The 23558-nt window shown below is 43.6% G+C and overlaps 1 protein-coding gene across 3 annotated transcripts; it reads left to right on the top strand.

Moving 5' to 3' along the window:
* Positions 1–2210: 2210 nt before the first annotated feature.
* Positions 2211–22331, top strand: LOC115163677 (von Willebrand factor A domain-containing protein 5A). 3 transcript variants are annotated; one of them, XM_029715746.1, is made up of 19 exons: positions 2211–2343; positions 8226–8276; positions 9999–10201; positions 10928–11150; positions 11494–11669; positions 11860–11974; positions 12186–12361; positions 12550–12638; positions 12792–12936; positions 14037–14116; positions 14559–14673; positions 14828–14986; positions 15203–15306; positions 17162–17379; positions 17540–17683; positions 18889–18936; positions 19200–19357; positions 21290–21413; positions 21691–22331. In XM_029715746.1, exons 2-19 carry the CDS (start codon positions 8234–8236, stop codon positions 21768–21770), a joined length of 2400 nt encoding a protein of 799 aa, XP_029571606.1. In that variant the 5' UTR covers positions 2211–2343; positions 8226–8233; the 3' UTR covers positions 21771–22331. The 3 variants fall into 3 exon arrangements, with proteins under 3 accessions (XP_029571606.1, XP_029571605.1, XP_029571607.1); XM_029715745.1 differs by having other exon boundaries at positions 17540–17719; XM_029715747.1 differs by lacking the exons at positions 18889–18936; positions 19200–19357; positions 21290–21413; positions 21691–22331 and having other exon boundaries at positions 17162–17383; positions 17540–17688.
* The last annotated feature ends 1227 nt before the right edge of the window (positions 22332–23558 follow it).

Genomic DNA, 23558 nt, shown 5'->3' with positions numbered 1-23558 from the left:
TGATTTTGATTTGGCTGCTAAGACTTTTAACATATTTCTTTGAGAAAAAGCCTCACCCAGTTCATCATCAATCCATGGAGATGGACGAGCACCAACTGTACTCTTTCTTACTGGGGCATGATGATCCATTACCTCAGTGAGCAAATCAATAAAACATTCTGTAGCGTGATTTAAATCATCCTCTAGATAAATCATCTCCCAGGGTACAGCAGCCAAATCATTTAGAAATAGCTCATAATTAAATGTTTTAAAATTTCTCTTGACCACAATCCTAGGGGGTTTCTTTGGAACCTTGGTGTTCATGGTTATGGTCACAATATTATAGTCTGTCCAGCCCACTGGCATTGATCTGGCTTTTAAGCATTGCAATGGTATATTACAGAAAATCAGATCAATGCATGTGTCTGAACGATGACCCAACTTAATTGATGATCTAGTAGTATCATTAACCATTTGTTTCAAACCGCAGTTCTCGGCATATCTCATCAATTTTGTTCTATTAGAATTATTGTGATCCTTCCAATTTATATTAAAATCACCCAAGATAAATACATCTCTGTTGCTATCTGTGGCCTTGTCAAACCCAGTGCATAAGTCATCCAAATAGGACACCTTAGAGCTAGGAGGTCTGTACACACATCCCACCAATATGGCTGCCTGGTGAGGCAGATGTACCTGAGCCCATAGTGCCTCTACTTGACATACATTAAGGTCATCCCTCCTCTTAAAAGGTATATGATTCTGAATATACAGTGCTACACCCCCACCATTCCTATTCCTGTCCCTTCTAAGTAGACTATATCCATGAATGTTAATTTGCCCATCATTTACAGATGCATCTAAATGCGTTTCGGTCAAGGCCAAAATATGAATATTATTTATCTTGACCAAGTTAAAAACCTCATATATTTTGTTAGGAAGGCTACATACATTAACCTGAGCTATATGCAACCCTTTCCTTATCAAGTGAAGATCAATAGAGCATGTATTCGTTATAGTTGAAGTTGTCATGATACACTACAACATGCAAACTCAAATTTGAACATTAAATTAAAATAGCCAGGGAGTTACTCTAGAGTCCCGATACAATTGCCCGTTGATATAAAGTTTATCCATCACCATGGAGACTCGTTGATTCAGGCAACGTTTTTCCTTCATGATGGGATATAGTTTTTTTCTCCTTTCATTGATCTCGGTGGGGAAGTGATCATTCATTCCAAAATCAGTGTTTCTGAGTTCTCTGCCCATGTTCTTCGTCATTTCCTTAACTTATTTTTAAGCCTAATATGGGCAGCGGAATGTGGTGACACCATACTTCACTCGGACAGTAGATAACCAATGAATTGTCTAGCCATAAATACAATAACCATACAGATGTGTTCAGTCCATTGACGAATTGCTATAGCCATGTTAGGGTTTGACCAACTATTTGTTTGCATAACCTATATAATATAACAAAGAAGCTATGCTATAATATTAAGTTTATACTCTATATGATAAGAGCATACTGCTGTGTGAGAGGAAGGGGCTCATGGGATGGTGAGTCATATGGAAAGAATGCAGATGCTGTAAATCAGGGATGTGGAAGAGCTTGTTAAAAGATAACGGCAGGATATGGGTGAAATGTATATGCAGAGGGGTGTCGGGGTTTTAGAGAACTGTGCATTGTGCAGTCACAAGATAAATCGACTGCCAAAGATAATAACTACGCCCGGCAACAGGAGGCGTCTCGAGGTTGGGACCAACCTGCACGCCAACGGTAGGATGAGTAAGTTTAAACCACGCTCATCCTCCCTCTGACAGGCCAGCAGTGAGTGGGAACTATCTCTGTCAGAGTATTTAATGAAAAGCAAAGGATGTGTAACTCAGTTCTCTGTCTGCCCTGCGTGGTGACACAGCGACCCCGTATATACGAACCACATATTTAACGTTCAAGTGTTTGCATTAATTAAAGTACAAAGAAATCAGAAGTTACTATGTGCTGACTATTTTGTTCTGATACCAGATTCAAATTGACGCGACCTAACAGCCAATATAAATAAATGTCTAATAATACGTTTAAAACATTATAAGGTATTAAAAACCCGCGCTACAGACGCAAGAACAACGATTGGTTGAATAGGCCCTGTCTTTTCACCAATGGTAAGGAAGATAGCAGGCGTGACTATGAACACTGGCCAATGAGTTGATTGCGCAATGTTTTCTATTGACGTTTATCTTTATAAACCAGGAAGAAGTAGCCTATTCGGATATTGACGCTACACGGAAGTAGAAATTGTGGGATTCTATCTCCAGGACCAGTAAAAGGAAATCATTGAAAACTAGCCTATCACATATGTAAAGGTAATATGTTACATAACTGCGTCGTTTATAGGATGATTCGCCTATTTATGTGAAAGCATTCAGGTTCTCAAAATACTGTACATTTTATCAGACATATTTCGAAATTACGTATAACCTACTTTGCTTATGATTGTCGGTGGCAAGAAATAGCTATTCAATTCGATATCATCCACATATCACACTGTCCTTATTTTTGGGATGTTTGTTTTAGGTTGTTAGAATGGACGCAATGACTGTGCAGAGCAACAAGCAAAGAGACCACGCCTCAGGGTCTGTTCAGGAGTGCGAAACGTTAGAAATGAGTCATGTTGAGGAGACCGGGGGCAATTGTGATTTTTGTGTGTGTTTTTTATTTATTTATTCTAATCCGCAGAGACCACTTGAACTAGTCCTGTCATTTTTTGATATAAGACACTGGGGGTACTTGAGAAGACTCATGTGACCATATGCTAACTGGTAAAATGCACTTCTGTGGGTACTTCAGTGGTACTCTGGACAGAACAAAATGTTCTTGTTGGTACATTAACTGAAAAAGGTTGGGAAACCACTGCTCTACAGGACAGCAAGGCTATTTACATGTATTATTTGTATAATTCATACCATCTTAAAGTTAAAATCACTTGTACTCATAATTTGGCTGCTTGGCTCAGGATCATTGTATTACTCTGCTACAATTGCCCCCAACCCTAACTGTCATGATGAAACCTGATGTGCCTAGCAAGAGACAGCAATAGTCACGTGTCATTCATGTCAATGTTTATCCAACATATAAAATTGTAACTGTAAAATGTCAGTAGAATGCCGCTTTAAAAACACACATTAGTTCAACAACTTCAGACAGAGGCCCGTGATCCTTCCATTACACATCAGAGTCGTTGGAAGAATTGTTGGACTTTAAGGCTCAGGACCGTACAATAAGAATACAAATGAAATACCTGACCTCCAAGTGGCAGGTAGGCGTACCTCCTGACATTATTGACTATTGCATTCCATCCAATTTCACCAGTTCAACCAGAGATTACACTGGATGGACAGATATTGACGTTATTGCATCAGGCTGCTGTGATTTCATTATTTGTTGTTCACAATAACTTCAGGCTTGGAAATGTCCATTTTTAGACAAAGCATCTGTTGTATGAGGAATTGCTGTCTGTTCTGGAAAGACCAGTATTGTATTACTGTACAAAGCAATGTTCTTTGTCAGCAAGCAGCAGTTATGGCGCATGATCAACCAGGGCTCGATACTGCGACCAGAACAGTTGTATTTGTGACCATTTGACTTGGCAGTGCGACACACATTTTTAATTGGTCACAATGGTGCTACTGAGAAATGTACCTGGTCACGGTAGTTTTTAGTTCACAATTTGGTTTGAAATTTGTATTAAAATGAAATGATTTATTCAAACAGCAATGTGCAATTGACCAAAATTAAACCAACTTTCTGAAGAAGCAAAAACAGCACGGGAATGCCCCTGTCCGTGTGCATCAGGGCTCCACATAGAGGGCTGCACAGTTAGTCAATGTTGCACTGGAGTGTTTAGCCTGTCAGTGCCAGTAAAGAAAAAATGTTCTTGTGATAATGCTATTTTTAATCTAGGCTATATAATTGATTAAAATATATGGATTCCTGACTATTAATCACAAGTGCGCTGCACACATATAAATCAGAGATCATCAACTACATTCAGCCACGGCTGATATTTTTCTTGAGCAGATGGTCGTGGACCGTAACATAATTACAAATCATTTGAAGACTGCATATTGACCGCACGAATCCCAAACAGATATATTTGACTAAAACAATCATTTGAAACCTTGCATACATTTGAGTACAATCACTTGGGTTTCTCTATTATGCGTGAGAATACTTGGGATGTCCAAAATTAAAATCACTTGTAGCTAATTTCCTGGTGTTTTTACAGTTTTATTTCCAACAATTAAAAATATATTAAAAAATGAAACTTTAAGTTGGGGAACCCTGCAATAGTCTCTCTGGAATAGAGAATGCACAGCTTTCAAACGTTTGGTTGTTGAGTGGCGTTGAAAGTGTTATAAAGTGTTGGTTGAATGTTTGCAATGCCAAATTCAGTCAACGGAATAAGCCTACCTTAAATGATATTTTGGCCTTGACAAGTAATTGAAGTTATGGTAGCAGATTTAGAACTTCTACTGCTCCAATATAATTATTCTGTGGTTTCATTTCAAATCAGTTTATATGATAGATGTTGCCGCTTTCATTTTGTTTCCCACTGTTTCAATTGAAGGGTGTTGTGCTAGTCTGTTGTACTTGTTGAGGTAAAACCGTGTGCGGTTATTATGAGCAAGACCTCAAATGTTTGGTTCAACTTGGGTTTTCCATACAAGCGCCTCGCGGTCAACTTGGTTTTCCATACAAGCGCCTCGCGGTCAACTTGGTTTTCCATACAAGCGCCTCGCGGTCAACTTGGTTTTCCATACAAGCGCCTCGCGGTCAACTTGGTTTTCCATACAAGCGCCTCGCGGTCAACTTGGTTTTCCATACAAGCGCCGCGCGGTCAACTTGGTTTTCCATACAAGCGCCGCGCGGTCAACTTGGTTTTCCATACAAGCGCCTCGCCGGTCTCCATGTCACCCCTGTTGATGAGGATGGAGTCTTGTCCAGTCTGGTTCCTCCTGAAGTCCACAATCAACTGCTTTATTTTGCTGATGTTGAAGGAGAGGTTGTTTACATGGCGCCACGCCATCAGAGTGCCTACCTCCTCCCTGTAGTCTGTCACGTAGTTGCTGGTAATCAGGCCTACTACTGTCGTGTTGACAATGGAATTGGAACTCTGTTAGGCACGCAGTTGTGGGTACACAGGGAATATAGGAGGGGACTGAGGACGCACCCTTGTGTCCCCCGTGTTGAGAATCAATGCCAAGGAGGTAATGTTGCCTACATTCACCGCCTGGGGGGGCGACCCGTCAGGAAGTCCAGGACCCAGTTCAGACCCAGGGCTGTCAGCTTTGTAATGAGTTTATAGGGCACTCTGGTTTTGAAGGCCGAGCTGTAGTCGATGAACAGCATCCTCACATATGTATTCCTTTTGTCCAGGTGAGTAAGGGCAGTCTGCATTGCAATGGTGATTGTGTCAATTTTGGAGATCATGTTTCTGGTTTCTCCGTCATGTTTATTGTGTGAACGTGCGTGCTTGAGCATGTATAGATACACCTGGCCTGCGCGCCAAGATCTGGCCACACCTATTCTTTAGAAGTGCCTGTTTTGGGATGTTCACGTCTGTTCACGTTCCGGGCAGCCGAGCGGAAATGGAGAAACTCGCCTCCCTGCGGACCTGGCATCCTTTCACTCCCTCCTCTCTACATTTTCCTCTTCTGTTTCTGCTGCTAAAGCCACTTTCTACCACTCTAAATTCCAAGCATCTGCCTCTAACCCTAGGAAGCTCTTTGCCACCTTCTCCTCCCTCCTGAATCCTCCTCCCCCTCCCCCCTCCTCCCTCTCTGCGGATGACTTCGTCAACCATTTTGAAAAGAAGCTCGACGACATCCGATCCTCGTTTGTTAAGTCAAACGACACCGCTGGTCCAGCTCACACTGCCCTACCCTGTGCTTTGACCTCTTTCTCCCCTCTCTCTCCAGATGAAATCTCTCGTCTTGTGACGGCCGGCCGCCCAACAACCTGCCCGCTTGACCCTATCCCCTCCTCTCTTCTCCAGACCATTTCTGGAGACCTTCTCCCTTAACTCACCTCGCTCATCAACTCATCCTTGATCGCTGGCTACGTCCCTTCCGTCTTCAAGATAGCGAGAGTTGCACCCCTTCTGAACCTACACTCGATCCCTCCGATGTCAACAACTACAGACCAGTATCCCTTCTTTCTTTTCTCTCCAACTCTTGAACGTGCCGTCCTTGGCCAGCTCTCTTGCTATCTCTCTCAGAATGACCTTCTTGATCCAAATCAGTCAGGTTTCAAGACAGGTCATTCAACTGAGACTGTTCTTCTCTGTGTCACGGAGGCTCTCCGCACTGCTAAAGCTAACTCTCTCTCCTCTGCTCTCATCCTTCTAGACCTATCTGCTGCCTTTGATACTGTGAACCACCAGATCCTCCTCTCCACCCTCTCCGAGTTGGGCATCTCCGGCGCAGCCCACGCTTGGATTGCGTCCTACCTGACAGGTCGCTCCTACCAGGTGGCGTGGCGAGAATCTGTCTCCGCACCACGTGCACTCACCACTGGTGTCCCCCAGGGCTCTGTTCTAGGCCCTCTCCTATTCGCGCTATACACCAAGTCACTTGGCTCTGTCATCCTCACATGGTCTCCTATCATTGCTATGCAGACAACACACAATTAATCTTCTCCTTTCCCCCTTCTGATAACCAGGTGGCGAATCGCATGTCTGGCAGACATATCAGTGTGGATGACGGATCACCACCTCAAGCTGAACCTCGGCAAGACGGAGCTGCTTTTCCTCCCGGGGAAGGACTGCCCGTTCCATGATCTCGCCATCACGGTTGACAACTCCATTGTGTCCTCCTCCCAGAGTGCTAAGAACCTTGGCGTGACCCTGGACAACACCCTGTCGTTCTCCACCAACATCAAGGCGGTGACCCGATCCTGTAGGTTCATGCTCTACAACATTCGCAGAGTACGACCTTGCCTCACACAGGAAGCGGCGCGGGTCCTAATCCAGGCACTTGTCATCTCCCGTCTGGATTACTGCAACTCGCTGTTGGCTGGGCTTCCTGCCTGTGCCATTGAACCCCTACAACTCATCCAGAACGCCGCAACCCGTCTGGTGTTCAACCTTCCCAAGTTCTCTAACGTCACCCCGCTCCTCCGCTCTCTCCACTGGCTTCCAGTTGAAGCTCGCATCCGCTACAAGACCATGGTGCTTGCCTACGGAGCCGTGAGGGGAACGGCACCTCCATACCTTCAGGCTCTGATCAGTCCCTAAAGCAACCAACAAGTGCTCAGCATATGTGGGAACTCCTTTAAGACTGTTGAAAAAGCATTCCAGGTGAAGCTGGTTGAGAGAATGCCAAGAGTGTGAAAAGCTGTCAAGGCAAAGGGTGGCTACTTTAACCATCTAAAATATAAAATGTATTTTTATTTGTTTAACACTTTTTTGTTACTACATGATTTCATGTGTGCTATATCATCGTTTTTGATGTCTTCACTATTATTCTACAATGTAGAAAATAGTAAAAATAAAGGAAAACCCTTGAATGAGTAGGTGTGTCCAAACTTTTATTTTGAAAAGTGGCTTCTTGCATCGAAACAACACAACCATTTTTTTGTCACCTCCTTATCTGAAGGACAACTGGATAAACCGGTTCATGTCAAGCTCTGCATGTTTTTTTAAAAGTCTCATGGAATGAAGCCTACATTGAACACCACTCATTGGCTGCTACTGTAGACCGAATGATAATACAGCTATGTCCATGTTAAAATGTTATGGGATACATTTTCTCCATTGTTTTTGATGGTAGGCCACTCTGGTAGACCTACATAATGATCAAATAGCCACAGTAGCCTACTTGGCCACTGTTGAAACTGTATCTTAAAGCGGGTACAGCCTCAGTGTTCACAATTAAACGCCCGCTGGAAGTTACACAGAATTTTCACAATGTTCAAGTTTGCATTCAGCGGACTTGAAATTTGCTCAGTGCCCCAAAAAATTTGAGGGAACATTTGTTGTAGAGCCCTGCCAACATGGTTAGATGAACCTCTCAATTACTCTCATTCTACTGTCAGTAGTTTCATTCTGTGGCTGCCTTTATAAAACAATTTATCATAGACACTTGGCATATTACTATTAACTGTTCACTGTTGCATGGCAATTAACTTCATTAAAGTAACAGGCTGGTACCAGGACAATGATATGACACCTGACTTCTCCATGCAGGAGCCAAAATGGTGAACTGCTGTGGATTGGTAACTGTCAAGAATGAACCAGGTACGGTTTGGAAGTAGACATGATAGTTTACTTCCGGTGTCTATTTCTTTTCCTTTTTTATGAAATAAATACTTCAGAACATTTCACCAAATTTACAGTTGAAGTCGGAAGTTTACATACACTTAGGTTGGAGTTATTAAAACTCGTTTTTCAACCACGCCACAAATTTCTTGTTACCAAAACTATAGTTTTGGAAAGTCAGTTAGGACATCTACTTTGTGCATGACACAAGTCATTTTTCCAACAATTGTTTACTGACAGATTATTTAATTTATAATTCACTGTATCACAATTCCAGTGGGTCTGAAGTTTACATACACTAAGTTGACTGTGTCTTTAAACAGCTTGGAAAATTCCAGCAAATGATGTCATGGCTTTAGAAGCTTCTGATAGGCTAATTGACATCATTTGAGTAAATTGGAGGTGTACCTGTGGATGTATTTCAAGGCCTACCTTCAAACTCAGTGCCTCTTTGCTTGACATCATGGGAAAATCTAAAAGAAATCAGCCAAGACCTCAGAAAATAAATTGTAGACCTCCACAAGTCTGGTTCATCCTTGGGAGAAATTTCCAAATGCCTGAGGGTACCACGTTCATCCGTACAAGCAATAGTACGCAAGTATGAACACCATGGGACCACGCAGCCGTCACACCGCTCAGGAAGGAGACGCTTTCTGTCTCCTAGAGATGAACGTACTTTGGTGTCAAAGCGCAAATCAATCCCAGAACAACAGCAAAGGACCTTGTGAAGATGCTGGAGGAAACAGGTACAAAAGTATCTATATCCACAGTAAAACGAGTCCTATATCGACATAACCTGAAAGGCAGCTCAGCAAGGAAGAAGCCACTGCTCCAAAACCACCATTTTAAAAAAGCCAGAATACGTTTTGCAACTGCACATGGGGACAAATATCGTACTTTGTGGAGAGATGTCCTCTGGTCTGATGAAACAAAAATAGAACTGTTTGGCCATAATGACCATCGTTATGTTTGGAGGAAAAAGGGGGATGCTTGCAAGCTGGAGAACACCATCCCAACCGTGAAGCACAGCGGTGACAGCATCATGTTGTGGGGGTGCTTTGCTGCAGGAGTGACTGGTGCACTTCACAAAATAGATGGCATCATGAGGCAGAAAAATTATGTGGTTATATTGAAGCAACATCTCAAGACATCAAGTTGTGGCAAGATGGCTTAAGGACAACAAAGTCAAGGTATTGGCCATCACAAAGCCCTGACCTCAATCCTATAGAAAAATTGTGGGGAGAACTGAAAAAGCGTGTGCGAGCAAGGAGGCCTACAAACCTGACTCAGTTACACCAGCTCTGTCAGGAGGAATGAGCCAAAATTCACCCAACTTATTGTGGGAGCTTGTGGAAGGCTACCCGAAAAGATTGACCCAAGTTAAACAATTTAAAGGCAATGCTACCAAATACTAATTGAGTGTATGTAAACTTCTGACCCACTGGGAATGTGATGAAAGAAATAAAAGCTGAAATAAATCATTCTCTCTACTATTATTCTGACATTTCATATTCTTAAAATGAAGTGGTGATCCTAACTGACCTAAGACAGGGAATTTTTACTAGGATTAAATGTCAGGAATTGTGAAAAACTGAGTTTAAATGTATTTGGCTAAGGTGTATGTAAACTTCTGATTTCAACTGTATATATTGCTTTTCACTAAATAAAATCTGTTGCTCCATCCATCCCTACCTCTCTCAGTGCCTCTGAAGAGTATTGCTGTGGAAGTGAGTGTGCAGGGGCATGTGGCCACTGTGAGCTCCACTCTGCAGTATGAGAACCAGGAGCAGAGCCCTCTGGAGGCCATCTTTGTTTTCCCTCTGCCGGGAGAGGCTGCTGTCTGCAGGTTCAGCGCAAAGATAGGACAGATTGAGGTGGTGGCTGAGGTTCAGGAGAAACAGAAGGTGAGGAGAGATGACAAGTCAATAATGAGACAAATGCAACTATAGACATTTTTTACGACATTTTCTGAGATCTACAAAAGTATAATTTATTGCAGGATTTGGGTTAATTTCACATTAATATCAATCAATAACATGTTAGTACAAGTGTTGTTACTAGTGTAGAGCGTTACTACACAGTTTTAAGAGAAACTTGGTGTAAAATGTTACCGGCCAGCTAACCTGGCCCCATTTCCATCATGGCAACCTAATAATCCCTTCATTCCTAATTGGCAAATATCACTCCTCGCCTCTCCACCATGGGATCTGGTGTGTGGTGAGCGTTCTGGTACAAAATGGTTGCTGTGCATCACCCATGTGGGTACCACACATTGATGGTGGATGAGATGAGTTTCCCCCTTACTATGTAAAGTGCTTTTGGTACCTCAGTTGGTAGAAAGGCTCTATATAAATCCAATCTATTGCTTATAATTATCACTTTATGGTTAACCAGCAGTCTATGACCTACAGGGCTTCAAAAGTTATTCAGATGTTTGTTGACAGCTCTCTGCTCTCAGTATTCGACTTTGACCCTGTAAAACTGGTTCCCAACCTACTGCTTTGTCAAAGCGACTCTGTCAAACCCCATTGACCTGACTAGTGTCAGTCAGACACAACCTTCCCCTGGATGTATGCTACTGTACTATACTGTGTGTCAGGTTGATGATGTGTTCCTCTGTCCCTCCTCAGGCACAGGAGCAGTATGATGACGCATTGAGCTCTGGACAGCAGGCCTTCCTATTGGAGGAGAGTGATGAGAGCCCGGACGTGTTCAAGCTGAGTGTGGGTAGTCTGCCTCCAGGGGAGAAGGCCTCTGTCAGCCTGGATTATGTGACAGAGCTGGCTGTACAGGCTGACGACGGCCTGAGGCTCTGCCTGCCCGCCGTGCTCAACCCCCGCTACCAACCCCAGGGTAAGAACATGGGCCCCTGTATAGAGACACAAACCACTAAAACATCATAGGGCAGTGCAAAACAAAGTAAAAACCTTTTGGGCAGCAGTGTGACTAGGAACCAGTACCTGGTCCCATAGGGCAGTGGTCTTCAGTCCTGTTATTGAAGACCCACAGGGGATGGTGCAGGCTTTAGTTACAGTCCCGTTTTAATTAATTAATCATTATTGAATTAATCAAGCTCTTGGTGAGTTGTTGATGAGATGAAAGGAGTGTTAGTGCTAGGCTGGAACAAAAACATTCTAATCTGTGGGTCTCTCTCTCCCCTCTCTCTTCCTCTCTCCCTCACCCATCTCTCTCTAAGGGTCAGACAGTGGTAGTGGTGGCAGTGCCCAGGTGTCCTCGGTGCCCGCTGGTTCTGTGCCCTACAGTCTGTCCCTCAGTGCCCATGTGTCGTCCCCTCATCCCATCTCTAGAGTAGAGTCCAACTGTCCCCTGGACCCACTCAACTACCTCAACACAGAGAAAACCCAAGCCACGGTACTGTGTGTGTGTTCATATGTATGTGTAAGTGTGTTGCTTTACGTACGTACGTATGAATGTGTACGCTGTGTGTGTATGTCTGTGTGCTTGCACTCTCACTAGCACCAATAACCATCATAATCCTTCATAGTTGTTCAATTCCCTCTCTGACTGCTCTGCCTTCATGTGAATGTTGTTCTAACTGCAGGTCAGTCTGGCTGCAGGTCATCAGTTTGACCGGGACGTTGAGCTGTTGTTGTATTACCAAGACACCCATCAGCCTACTGCTATAGTAGAGGCAGCACAGACTTCTGCCAAGCCAGGTGAGGGGGGGTGGGTGTACTCTGTTGTAGATTGGTGGATATGAGATCAATGAGTAGTCTAGTCTACTACCTTCATCCATGTTTACAGAGAGGGACATGGTGAGACTGAAGGAGAGAAGGAGAAAGACTGTTGGAGACTTATTTATTTATCTCGTTCTTTCTCTCGTTCTCTTTCTCTTGCCCTCACGCTTTCTCTCTCTCTCTCCCCCAGGCTCTCTGATGGGTGACCCAGTGGTCATGCTGAGCTTGTACCCAGAGTTCCCCAAGGATGTGATGTCATCTATGACCTCACACGGGGAGTTCCTGTTCGTAGTGGATCGCTCTGGCAGCATGGAATGCCCCATGCACCTTGGGTCTGGGTCACAGGACCGTATTGGCAGTGCCAGGGTATACACACACACACACACACACACAACCCTATTCTAGTGAATGAACAGCTCAATCTGCACAGGATTCACCACGAGGTAGTTTGGAGTTAAATCCAGTACACTGTGATTACTCTGTACTAGTTCTTTAAGACTGTCCTATAAGGTTTATTGAAGAGTAAAGACACTTGTTGGACATCTCTCTTGCAGGATACTCTGCTGCTCTTGCTGAAAAGCCTGCCCATGGGCTGCTACTTCAACATCATCGGCTTTGGGTCCAGTTATGAGTCCTTCTTTTCGTGAGTGTTTTCTCCTTCCAACCCGTTTCAATCATGTTTACATTGAATCATTTGCAGCAGGTAGGGGAAGGATTCAAATGTCCATGGCTTGGGTCTGTAATATGTTGTGGTGATGACCCTTTGACCTTGTGTGTATATCTATCTGGATGTCAGAAAGAGTGTGGAGTACAGCCAGAAGACTATGGATGAGGCTCTGCAGAAGGTGAAAGAAATGAGGGCTGACCTGGGAGGTACAGAGATCCTCCAGCCTTTAAAACACATCTACAGCCAGCCCTGCCTCCCCGACCAGCCCAGACAGGTAGCTAATACATCTTACGTACCTTACAGTGCCTTAGACCGAGTGGCGCAGCGGTCTAAGGTACTGCATCTCAGTGCTAGAGGCGTCACTACAGACCCTGGTTCAATTTGCCCAGCTTTGTCCGGATTAGTGTTTGGCCTGGGTAGGCCGTCATTGTACATAAGAATTTGTTCTTATCTGACTTGCCTAGTTAAATAATAATAAAAATAATAATAATATACACACAAACACTCCCATAGAGAAATGCCTGTACTTTCTGGAACGATGCTTCCGTTGAAACAGAACCTCATGCGTTGCTTTACTGTGGGTGTCACAATGACATTAGGGATGATGTTTTTCATCAGCTGTCCAGCCAAAATGATAGTTAAAATTATCTAGATGAAAATAATAAATTGTGTGCAATGTTATCAGGTAACAATAATGTAAATGCCTCTGCTAAAGCCTGCCACCGTATCCTCCATCAGACATTTCTTTACAAGTTCCTGAATGTCCTTTTATCTACTTTACTTAGCTTTGTTTATGCATACGTGTATAGATGACGCAATGTATAACGACTGTTTCCCAAAGTATAGATGATGTCATGTCTTTTTGATGACGCCAAAGGAACCACTGGACCATGTTTGACTAGGTTTGTTTTTTTAGGGTCTCAACTATCTGAGTGGTCAACAAAAATCTGTCTGTTATTGAATCATTGTGGAGTGGCATTTTAATCTTTTTTTCTAATCATCTCACTCATTGGCCTTCTATATACCTTACACACACTGTGATTCATACAGGTTCCTCCTGAAACACCTGAAACTCCTCCCACCTTTCCATGTGTAACACGCAGGATATGAATCCTGGTCTCCCACGGGAGCAACCAATGTCTTAGACCATGAGGAAATTCCCTCTTGGGCTTTGGGCATGTTTAGTTACAGAGTAAAACCCTAGCAAACAGTGTATTTTGAGTGTGGTATTTACAGTAATACGCCTGGCTTACTGGGACAGCAAATAGACTTGTGTTTTTGGTTACTAAGGAAACATACTCAGTATACTTCAGTGCTGCACGTACATTATTTAACGTTGACACATGATCAACATACCCGCTCTGTCCTCCACAGCTCTTCCTGTTCACTGACGGTGAGGTGGGGAACACCAAGGAAGTCCTGGATCTGGTGAAGACGAACGCCGGTTCTCACAGGTGGGCCCACAAGCACTGTTTCCCCTATCATTACCTAGTTTGGGCAGAGATCCCACAGCAAGCTCTGTCACCTCCCACCTGAAAGAATTTGACTAACTGGTTTTAATAGAGAGTTTGTTACAGAACCCATTGCACCTGTCTGGAAAGTAAAGCTCTAACCACTGGTCTTTTTGACTCAAAAGATGAATTGTAAAACCCAATCTAAAGTAAACCTACCCAACCTGTCTGTGAGCAGCAGTGTGGGAGAGTTCTGTAGGTTAGGGGTTTTTCACCCCTGTGAGAACAAAAGCCTTCGTATTGATGATTCTTCCTGTACAGTTATGTGTTTTCAGTCACCCCACGAGGACAAGAAAATTATACAAGTGATATGGATTTGGTTGATAGACTTATTTTGGTGTTTGATAACAACAATAAGAGTGTTTCCTGGGTGTGTCCCTGTCAGGTGTTTCTCCTTTGGGATCGGGGAGGGGGCCAGCACTGCTCTCATTTCTGGGGTGGCCAAGCAGGCCACAGGGCACGCGCAGTTTATCACAGGACAGGACAGGATGCAGCCCAAAGTAAGAGAGCTTATCAGTGTGTGTGCATGTGTAAAGTGAGGGCTGTATTGGTTACAAACATTTTCATCGCCTCCCTTACTCTCTTGCTTTTTCTCTTTCCTTTTTTAATGACATTTTTTACCACTCTCCTACCTCCTTCACACCCCTCCCTCAGGCAATGCAGTCTCTCCGGTTTGCCCTGCAGCCAGCTGTGGTGGACATCTCAGTCAAGTGGAATGTCCCAAAGGGGGTGTCTGTCACGCCTCTGTCTCCACCACTCAGAGTGGTCTTCCAGGGTCAAAGGGCAATTCTGTATGCCCAGCTCACTGGGGAGGTGAGGGCTCTGCCTTCTACTGTTCTGAATGTTAATGCTGTTTAACATACAGTACGTCAATGTTGAAATGACACTGTTAAGGTCATAACTTATTTGCAAGACAACAATTTTTGGGGTCACGGTCCACGTGTTTCACTCAACCCTGTATTTCCTTTTTTTCTTTCTCTCGTTCTGTCTGTCTCTTTCTCGCTCTCTCTCATTCTCTCCCCTGCTCAGAGCTCAGGGGACACGGAGGGCTCGGTGACAGTGAAGTACAGCCTGGCCAAGCAGCCTGTTGAGAACCAGCTGAGCTTCAGTCTTAAGCCTGCAGAGGACACTGGGTAAAAACAACACTGCAGGCCTTGGTCAGATGCATTAAGGGAATGTGCCACTATTTACAGGCAAGACTGCCATGATGCTCCATTAACAGAAACTGTGCCAGCACTCCTAATGCATTTCAGCTATGGAGTATGATTTGATATACACTGCTCAAAAAAATAAAGGGAACACTTAAACATCACAATGTAACTCCAAGTCAATCACACTTCTGTGAAATCAAACTGTCCACTTAGGAAGCAACACTGATTGACAATAAATGTCACATGCTGTTGTGCAAATGGAATAGACAACAGGTGGAAATTATAGGCAATTAGCAAGACACCCCCAATAAAGGACTGGTTCTGCAGGTGGTGACCACAGACCACTTCTCAGTTCCTATGCTTCCTGGCTGTTGTTTTGGTCACTTTTGAATGCTGGCGGTGCTTTCACTCTAGTGGTAGCATGAGACAGAGTCTACAACCCACACAAGTGGCTCAGGTAGTGCAGCTCATCCAGGATGGCACATCAATGCGAGCTGTGGCAAGAAGGTTTGCTGTGTCTGTCAGCGTAGTGTCCAGAGCATGGAGGTGCTACCAGGAGACAGGCCAGTACATCAGGAGACGTGGAGGAGACCGTAGGAGGGCAACAACCCAGCAGCAGGACCGCTACCTCTGCCTTTGTGCAAGGAGGAGCAGGAGGAGCACTGCCAGAGCCCTGCAAAATGACCTCCAGCAGGCCACAAATGTGCATGTGTCTGCTCAAACGGTCAGAAACAGACTCCATGAGGGTGGTATGAGGGCCCGACGTCCACAGGTGGGGGTTGTGCTTACAGCCCAACACCGTGCAGGACGTTTGGCATTTGCCAGAGAACACCAAGATTGGCAAATTCGCCACTGGCGCCCTGTGCTCTTCACAGATGAAAGCAGGTTCACACTGAGCACATGTGACAGACGTGACAGAGTCTGGAGACGCCGTGGAGAACGTTCTGCTGCCTGCAACATCCTCCAGCATGACCGGTTTGGCGGTGGGTCAGTCATGGTGTGGGGTGGCATTTCTTTGGGGGGCCGCACAGCCCTCCATGTGCTCGCCAGAGGTAGCCTGACTGCCATTAGGTACCGAGATGAGATTCTCAGACCCCTTCTGAGACCATATGCTGGTGCGGTTGGCCCTGGGTTCCTCCTAATGCAAGACAATGCTAGACCTCATGTGGCTGGAGTGTGTCAGCAGTTCCTGCAAGAGGAAGGCACTGGCCCACCCGTTCCCCAGACCTGAATCCAATTGAGCACATCTGGGACATCATGTCTCGCTCCATCCACCAACGCCACGTTGCACCACAGACTGTCCAGGAGTTGGCGGATGCTTTAGTCCAGGTCTGGGAGGAGATCCCTCAGGAGACCATCCGCCACCTCATCAGGAGCATGCCCAGGAGTTGTAGGGAGGTCATACAGGCACGTGGAGGCCACACACACTACTGAGCCTCATTTTGACTTGTTTTAAGGACATTACGTCAAAGTTGGATCAGCCTGTAGTGTGGTTTTCCACTTTAATTTTGAGTGTGACTCCAAATCCAGACCTCCATGGGTTGATAAATTGGATTTCCATTGATTATTTTTGTGTGATTTTGTTGTCAGCACATTCAACTATGTAAAGAAAAAAGTATTTAATAAGATTATTTCATTCATTCAGATCTAGGATGTGTTATTTTAGTGTTCCCTTTATTTTTTTGAGCAGTGTATATAGTACTGTGGGTTCCCCCATCTTATCATCGACCCTCGTCTCCCCACTCCACTATCTTAATCTCTCTATCCCTCCTCTCCCACATCTAACTCTTATCTCTCTCTCTTTCCTCTACTTCTTCTCTCTATCCCTCCTCTCTAGAATGACCGTCCACAGGCTGGGGGCTCGAACCCTGATCCAATCCCTGGAGGTGGAAGAGAGAGAGCAGGATGGGGAGAAGGAGGGGGTGAAAGAGAAGGTGATAGAGCTCAGCGTCCAATCAGGAGTGAGCAGTGCCTTTACTGCCTTCATCGCTGTCCACAAAGGAGATGGAGAGGCCCTGCAAGGACAGCTGCTACGCAGACAAGTCCCCACACCGAGTGAGTGAGTGTTTGTGTGACGGGGAGAGGCTGTGCAAGGAAATGATTTTATGCAGATATGTAAACAGCGCTAATCCTCATTGTTTAGTCATTAATGTGTTCTGTGTGTGTACCTTCATGTTTGTAACCAAGTGACCTGTGTTTTTCCCTTCTTTTTCAGTGTTGTATCACAGCCCCAAGATGAACTTCTGTGGTATGACTCAGTGCAGCCCCATGCCCATGATGAACTTGTGTGATATGGCTCAGTGCAGCCCCATGCCCATGGCGAGGACATGTAGTCTGCAGATGAATATTAGTGCCCCAGGCAAGTTAAAGTTGAGAAAAAAGAGTAAACGTAAAGGTCAGCACCGAGTCAATTTGTTTAAGAAACAAGTTACATGTCTCTATTTCAATATGCTTACGTATCACTATTATGAGTTAATATGATCCCTGTTCATTTGTATTGAGATTGTGATCTTATGGGTTCATGTTTAAAGTCTGCATGTTTTGATGTAACTACATGTTTTATTAATTTCAGGGTTAATTCAAATAATTCAATTTTACAAAATGTGTATTGACACATTTTATAACTTTTACAGAAATGTTGGAATCAACATTGTTAATGTTGAATTATACTAAACAAAAATATAAAACGCAACATGCAACAATTGTAATAGATTTTACGGAGTTACAGTTCATATGAGGAAACCAGTCAATTTAAATTCATCCATTAGGTCCTAATATATTGATTTTACATGACTGGGAATATAGATATGCATCTGGTCACAGATGCCTTTAAAAAAAAAATGGGCCTCAGGATATCGTCACGGTATTTTTGTGCATTCAAATTGCCATCGATAAAATGCAATTGTGTTCGTTGTCCGTAGCGTATGCCTGCCTGTACCATAACCCCACCGCCACCATGGGGCACTCTGTTCACAACGTTGACATCAGCAAATCACTTACCCACACAACGCCATACACGTGGTCTGCAGGTTGTGAGGCCGTTTGGATGTACTGCCAAATTTTCTTAAATGGCGTTGGAGGCGGCTTATGGTAGAGAAATTAACATTCAATTATCTGGCAACAGCTCTGGTGGACATTCCTGCAGTCAGCATGACAATTGCATGCTCCCTCAACTTGAGACATCTGTGGTGTTGTATGAAAAAACTGCACATTTATTGTCCCCAACACAAGGTTCACCTGTGTAATGATCATGCTGTTTAATCAGCTTCTTGATATGCCACACCTGTCAAGTGGATGGATTATCTTGGCAAAGGGGAAATGCTCACTATCAGGGATGTAAACCAATTTGTGCACAACATTTTTATTTGAGCTTACCGAAAATTTCCGTCATCTTTTATTTCAGCTCATGAAACATGGGACCAACACTTTACATGTTGCGTTTATATTTCTGTTCAGTGTATTTTGGGTAGAAGTACTGTAATGTTGAATTGTGATCTTTAATAGATAGACTTTTGTTAGTGGGAATGTATGACACTAACATAAACAATTTACATTGGGTTTCAGGTTTGGCTGCTTTAGAAGTATTTGACTCTGACATCAACTGTACCGAAGGTAATTTTAAGGGTTAATGTCTGTGTTAACCTAATTCCAAATACCTGTTATTCACATGGGAATTGTAACAATGTTTGATACTCCTCAGTGTTCTATTTATTGTGATTGTATTACTCAAGCACAGCACAAGGATTTTACCGCAACTGTTAGGATTCTGGTTAGGGTGACCCAGTTAGCCATAATGGAACAGTTAAGGTATTAGGTATGTAATCATTTAGATAATTTGTAACTGTTCTAACCATTATGTTTTCCAATCCCAATAGACTTTGACTCTCCAGCCCCAACCTCTAAGCCTGTGAGGGACCCTCTCCTCCAGCTGATCTCCCTTCAGAAGGCCTCTGGTTCCTGGGTCCTGGAGGTAGCGTTGGCTGAGGTGCTGGCGAAGACTGAGGAGGAGGTGGCCAAGCCAAAACCTGCACAGGTGGGTCCACAGAAATAAACTGAGATGCCAGGGTTTTTCTTTGTTTTTACTATTTTCTACATTTTAGAATAATAGTCAAGACATAAACACTATGAAATAACACATGGAATCATGTAGTAACCATAAGTGTTAATCAAATCAAAATATATTTTAAATTCTTCAAAGTAGCCACCCTTTGCCTTGATGGCAGCTTTGCACACTCTTGGCATTCTCTCAACCAGCTTCACCTGGAATGCTTTTCCAACAGCCTGTAAGGAGTTCCCACATATGCTGAGCACTTGTTGGCTGCTTTTCCTTCACTCTGCGGTCCAACTCATCCCAAACCATCTCAGTTGGGTTGAGATTGGGTGATTGTGAAGGCCAGGTCATCTGATGCAGTACTCCATCTCTCTTCTTGGTCAAATATCCCTTACACAGCCTGGAGGTGTGTTGGGTCATTGTCCTGTTGAAAAACAATTTATACTCCCACTAAGCGCAAACCAGATGGGATGGCGTATCGCTGCAGAATGCTGTGCTAGCCATGCTGGTTAAGTGTGCCTTAAATTCTAAATAAATCACAGACAATGTCACCAGCAAAGCACCATAACACCCCCTCCATGCTTCATGCTTCACGGTGGGAACCACACATGCGGAGATCATCAGTTCATCTACTCTGCGTTTCACAAAGACATGCCGGTTGGAACCAAACATCTCAAATTTGGATTCATCAGACCAAAGGACAGATTTCCACCAGTCTAATGTCCATTGCTCGTGTTTCTTGGCCCAAGCAAGTCTCTTCTTCTTATTGGTGTCCTTCAGTAGTGGTTTCTTTGCAGCAATTCAACCATGAAGGCCTGATTCACGCAGTCTCCTCTGAACAGTTGATGTTGAGATGCGTCTGTTACTTGAACTCTGTGAAGCATTTATTTGGGCTGCAATTTCTGAGGCTGGTAACTCTAATGAATGTATCTTCTGCAGCAGAGGTAACTCTGGGTCTTCATATCCTGTGGCGGTCCTCATGAGAGCCAGTTTCATCATAGCTCTTGATAGTTTTTGTAACTGCACTTGAAGAAACTTTCAAAGTTCTTGAAAATTTCCAGATTGACCCTCTTTCATGTCTTAAAGTAATGACTGACCGTCGTTTCTCTTTACTTATTTGAGCATTTCTTGCCATAATATGGACTTGGTATTTTACCAAATAGGGCTGTCTTCTGTATACCACCCCTACCATGTCACAACACAACTGATTTGGCTCAAACTCAATAAGAAGGAAAGAAATTCAACAAATTAACTTTTAACAAGGCTCACCTGTTCATTGAAATGCATTCCAGGGGACTACCTCATGAAGCTGGTTGAGAGAATGCCAAGAGTGTGCAAAGCTGTCATCAAGGCAAAGGGTGGCTACTTTGAAGAATCTCAAAAACAAATCAAAATATATTTTATATAACTTTTTAGGTTACTACATGATTCCATATGTGTTATTCCATAGTTTTGATGTCTTCACTATTATTCTACAATGTAGAACACAGTAAAAAATAAAGAAAAACCCTTGAATGAAGAGGTGTGTCCAAACTTTTGACTGATACTGTATATTATGAGCGTGCTGCAAGATGATGCACTCACAGAGTATCTGCACGTGCGCTCTATAAAAAGACCATCAGCTCTGGACAAAGGCATGATGAACATTGAATTGAATGTCCCCGTGATATCCATGTCTCAGCGTCCTTATTTTCTGTTTCTTTCCATCTGTCTGTCTGTCTGTCTGTCTGTCTGTCTGTCTGTCTGTCTGTCTGTCTGTCTGTCTGTCTGTCTGTCTGTCTGTCTGTCTGTCTGTCTGTCTGTCTGTCTGTCTGTCCGTCCGTCCGTCCGTCCGTCCGTCCGTCCGTCCGTCCGTCCGTCCGTCCGTCCGTCCGTCCGTCCGTCCGTCCGTCCGTCCGTCCGTCCCTCACTCAGGTAGACCAGGAGGTGTGGGCCACGGTTCTAGCCCTGGTATGGCTCTATGGTTTCAAGACGGAGGCTCAGGAGGATTGGCAGTTTGTGGCCATGAAGGCTGTTTCATGGATCCAGGCTCAGAAAGGTAGCTATAGCTTCCACTCATAGTCCTGGCAACTCTTGTCCTTCATCTGCCCTGATTTGGAAAGAAATTGTTCAGGTGAAAGCAATTTCCTAGTAGGAATCTACCATACTGTATTACTTAAATGACAAATATATTTGTATTTTGAGTATAATCATTCACAATACAATGTTGGTGGTATTTTGTCTTCAAACAAGTGTTGAAGATACATTTTGCCCATCATTGCCACCATGATGCCACAGTATAATGATGCCTGTCCTGGTGATGTTGTGTGTTTCAGTGGCCAGTGTGTCTGAGTGTGTTCAGGCTGGAAATAACCTTCTGGGTTGCCAAGTGCAGAAGAACACGCTGGGACTCTGAGAGGTTTACCCTGCCAGTCCTTTCTCTGTCCCCCACACACCTGCTACTCTACCTGGGGTGAGATACACACAACCCTGCCTGCTCCTAGTCCCCTCCTCCAAGCAAACTGGTGGAGCTAGCAACTGTATCTGCCTAAACAAGCCTAGTTATCAACCTCTTACCTATATTAGCCCATTGGCATTTACTATTGGGACAGTTATGTATCTCAATGTATTGGTTGTTATTAACATATCAACATTAATCTACGTGTTACGTATACAGCTAAACTTGTTTAGACTTTGCTTTGGTTATCAATTCCATATAGACTACTGGAAACAATGTGTATACAGTACTTGTCATCACTAACCAAAATGCTTGGTAAAAGGCCTTATTATTGTATGTATGCATTATCCACGTATATGGGGCCAAATGCATACAGGAAGGAGTTGTGGACAATACGGAAAGCCAGATGAGTGCCTATCATAGTACCTTTACTGTTTGATCACGTAACACTGTCTCTCTGTATTCATGTAATTCCTCATATATGACTGTACTTGATTAAAATATATCTTAATCTACATATTTATTGGTCATTGTATCTATTTTCTTAATGAGTCCACTCTGTTCCTCTGCAAAAGTTTGGGGTCACTTAAATATATATATTTTTTTTAAGAAAATAACATTTTTGTCCATTAAAATAACATCAAATTGATCAGAGATACAGTATAGACATTGTTAACGTTGTAAATGACTATTGTAGCTGGAAATGGCCGATTTTTTTTAATGGAATATCTACATAGGTGTACAGAGGTCCATTATCAGCAACCATCACTCCTGTGTTCCATGGTACATTGTGTTAGCTAATCCAAGTTTATCATTTTAAAAGGATAATTGATCATTAGAAAACCCTTTTGCAATTATGTTAGCACAGCTGAAAACTGTTGTGCTGATTTTAAAGAAGCAATAAAACTGGCCTTCTTTAGAGTAGCTGAGTATTTCAAAAACAAGGAAATTTCTAAGTGACCCCAAACTTTTGAACGGTAGTATACACCATCGGTCAAAAGTTTGGACACACCTACTCATTCAAGGGTTTTTCTTTATTTTTACTATTTTCTACATTGTACAATAATAGTGAAGACATCAAAACTATGAATTAACACATGGAATCATCTAGTTACCATAAAAGTGTTAAACAAATCAAAATGTGAGATTCTTCAAAGTAGCCACCCTTTGCCTTGATGACAACTTTGCACACTCTTGGCATTCTCTCAACCAGCTTCACCTGGAATGCTTTTCCAACAGTCTTGAAGGACTTCCCACATATGCTGAGCACTTGTTGGCTGCTTTTCCTTCACTCTGCGGTCTGACTCATCCCAAACCCTCTCAATTTGGTTGAGGTCTGGGGATTTTGGAGGCCAGGTCATCTAATGCAGCACTCCATCACTCTCCTCCTTGTTAAAATAGCCCTTACGCAGCCTGGCGGTCTGTTCGGTCATTGTCCTGTTGAAAAACAAATGATAGTCCCACTAAGCCCAAACCAGATGGGATGGCGTAACCAGCATTCTGCAGCGATAAGTGTTTCTTAAATTCTAAATAAATCACAGACAGTGTCACCAGCAAAGCACCCCCACATCATAACACCTCCTCCATGCTTTACGGTGGGAAATACACATGCGGAGATCATCCGTTCGCCCACACCGCGTCTCACAAAGACACAGCGGTTGGAACCAAAAATCCAGACCAAAGGACAAATTTCCACCAGTCTCATGTCCATTGCTCGTGTTTCTTGGCCCAAGCAAGTCTCTTCTC

This window comes from Salmo trutta, chromosome 26 (genome assembly GCF_901001165.1).
Source record: "Salmo trutta chromosome 26, fSalTru1.1, whole genome shotgun sequence".
NCBI lineage: Eukaryota > Metazoa > Chordata > Actinopteri > Salmoniformes > Salmonidae > Salmo > Salmo trutta.
This window is presented reverse-complemented; position numbering and strand designations above follow the sequence as displayed.

Excerpts from the sequence above, each read along its gene's own strand:
- LOC115163677 (XM_029715745.1), top strand. The coding sequence starts at position 8,234 with ATGGTGAACTGCTGTGGATTGGTAACTGTCAAGAATGAACCAG. Across the intron at positions 10,202-10,927 it reads AGGTTCAGGAGAAACAGAAG|GCACAGGAGCAGTATGATGA; the intron begins GTGAGGAGAGAT and ends GTCCCTCCTCAG. Across the intron at positions 11,975-12,185 it reads ACAGACTTCTGCCAAGCCAG|GCTCTCTGATGGGTGACCCA; the intron begins GTGAGGGGGGGT and ends TCTCTCCCCCAG.